Genomic DNA, 965 nt, shown 5'->3' with positions numbered 1-965 from the left:
TTTTGGAGGGAGTTTGCATGTGGTCAGTGCTGTGTTGCTAAGCCAGCCCCCAGCTCACGTTACACACTACTGTATTTATAACCTCTCGGAGCTGTTTCCCCCTTCAAGCAGTTCTCTGGGACCACCTTCTATTGGCTTCAACCTCTCCCACTTCTTGACATCTGAGCAGCTCTGAGAAAGGCTCCTCTAGGTCCGAGCGTTTATGCAGCGGAGACTGGCCACTAGGGCTAAAGACCTGGATTATCTGAGCTCAGCTGCCTGCTGCAAAGTCTGTCGTTGCCGTTTTGGAAAAAAATATCCCAGCCCCGATCTGTTCACAGTGAAAGTTGACAAAGGGGGGTGAAGTTGGATCTTTCCTAAACTCTCCTGCCTGGAACCTGAGACTTGCATGCCATGGATCACACACTCTTTGGCTGCCTGCGCAGCCCCCATGCCACTGCGCAGAGTTTGCACCCTTTCTCTCAGTCTTCTCTTGCCCTGCATGGAAGATCTGACCACATGTCCTACCCTGATCTGTCTTCTTCTTCTTCCTCTTGCATAATAGCGGGATACCCCAATGAGGAGGGCATGTTTGGAGGGAATGTTTGCCAGCCAGCATCATAGGGGGCACCACCACCATCACCATCACCACCACCATCACCACCAGCAACAGCAGCACCAGGCTTTGCAGACGAACTGGCACATTCCTCAGATGTCGTCTCCTCCCGCCGCGGCCCGGCACAGCCTCTGCCTTCAGCCCGACTCAGGAGGACCCCCGGAGCTGGGCAGCAGCCCTCCCGTCCTGTGTTCAAACTCTTCCAGCCTGGGCACTAACACCCCCACGGGGGCAGCGTGTGCTCCAGGGGACTATGGCAGGCAGGCTCTGTCCCCGGTGGAAACAGAGAAGAGGTCCGGCAAAAGGAAAAGCGACAGCTCAGGTAACGGCTCACGCTTTCCCCCGCGGGACGGGACCCCCGGGCGGAGGG

The 965-nt window shown here is 56.7% G+C and overlaps 1 protein-coding gene across 1 annotated transcript; it reads left to right on the top strand.

Moving 5' to 3' along the window:
* Positions 1-204: 204 nt before the first annotated feature.
* Positions 205-917, top strand: LOC104505537 (homeobox protein MOX-2-like; the record flags this gene model as incomplete). The annotated part of the gene is given in 2 exon segments (XM_010154256.1): positions 205-573; positions 575-917. Coding segments are annotated over 2 exon segments (523 nt in total), but the record flags the coding sequence as incomplete, so codon positions are not given.
* Between the last annotated feature and the right edge of the window lie 48 nt (positions 918-965).

Source organism: Eurypyga helias, unplaced genomic scaffold (genome assembly GCF_000690775.1).
Source record: "Eurypyga helias isolate BGI_N326 unplaced genomic scaffold, ASM69077v1 scaffold47636, whole genome shotgun sequence".
In the NCBI taxonomy this organism is placed as follows: Eukaryota; Metazoa; Chordata; class Aves; order Eurypygiformes; family Eurypygidae; genus Eurypyga; species Eurypyga helias.
This window is presented reverse-complemented; position numbering and strand designations above follow the sequence as displayed.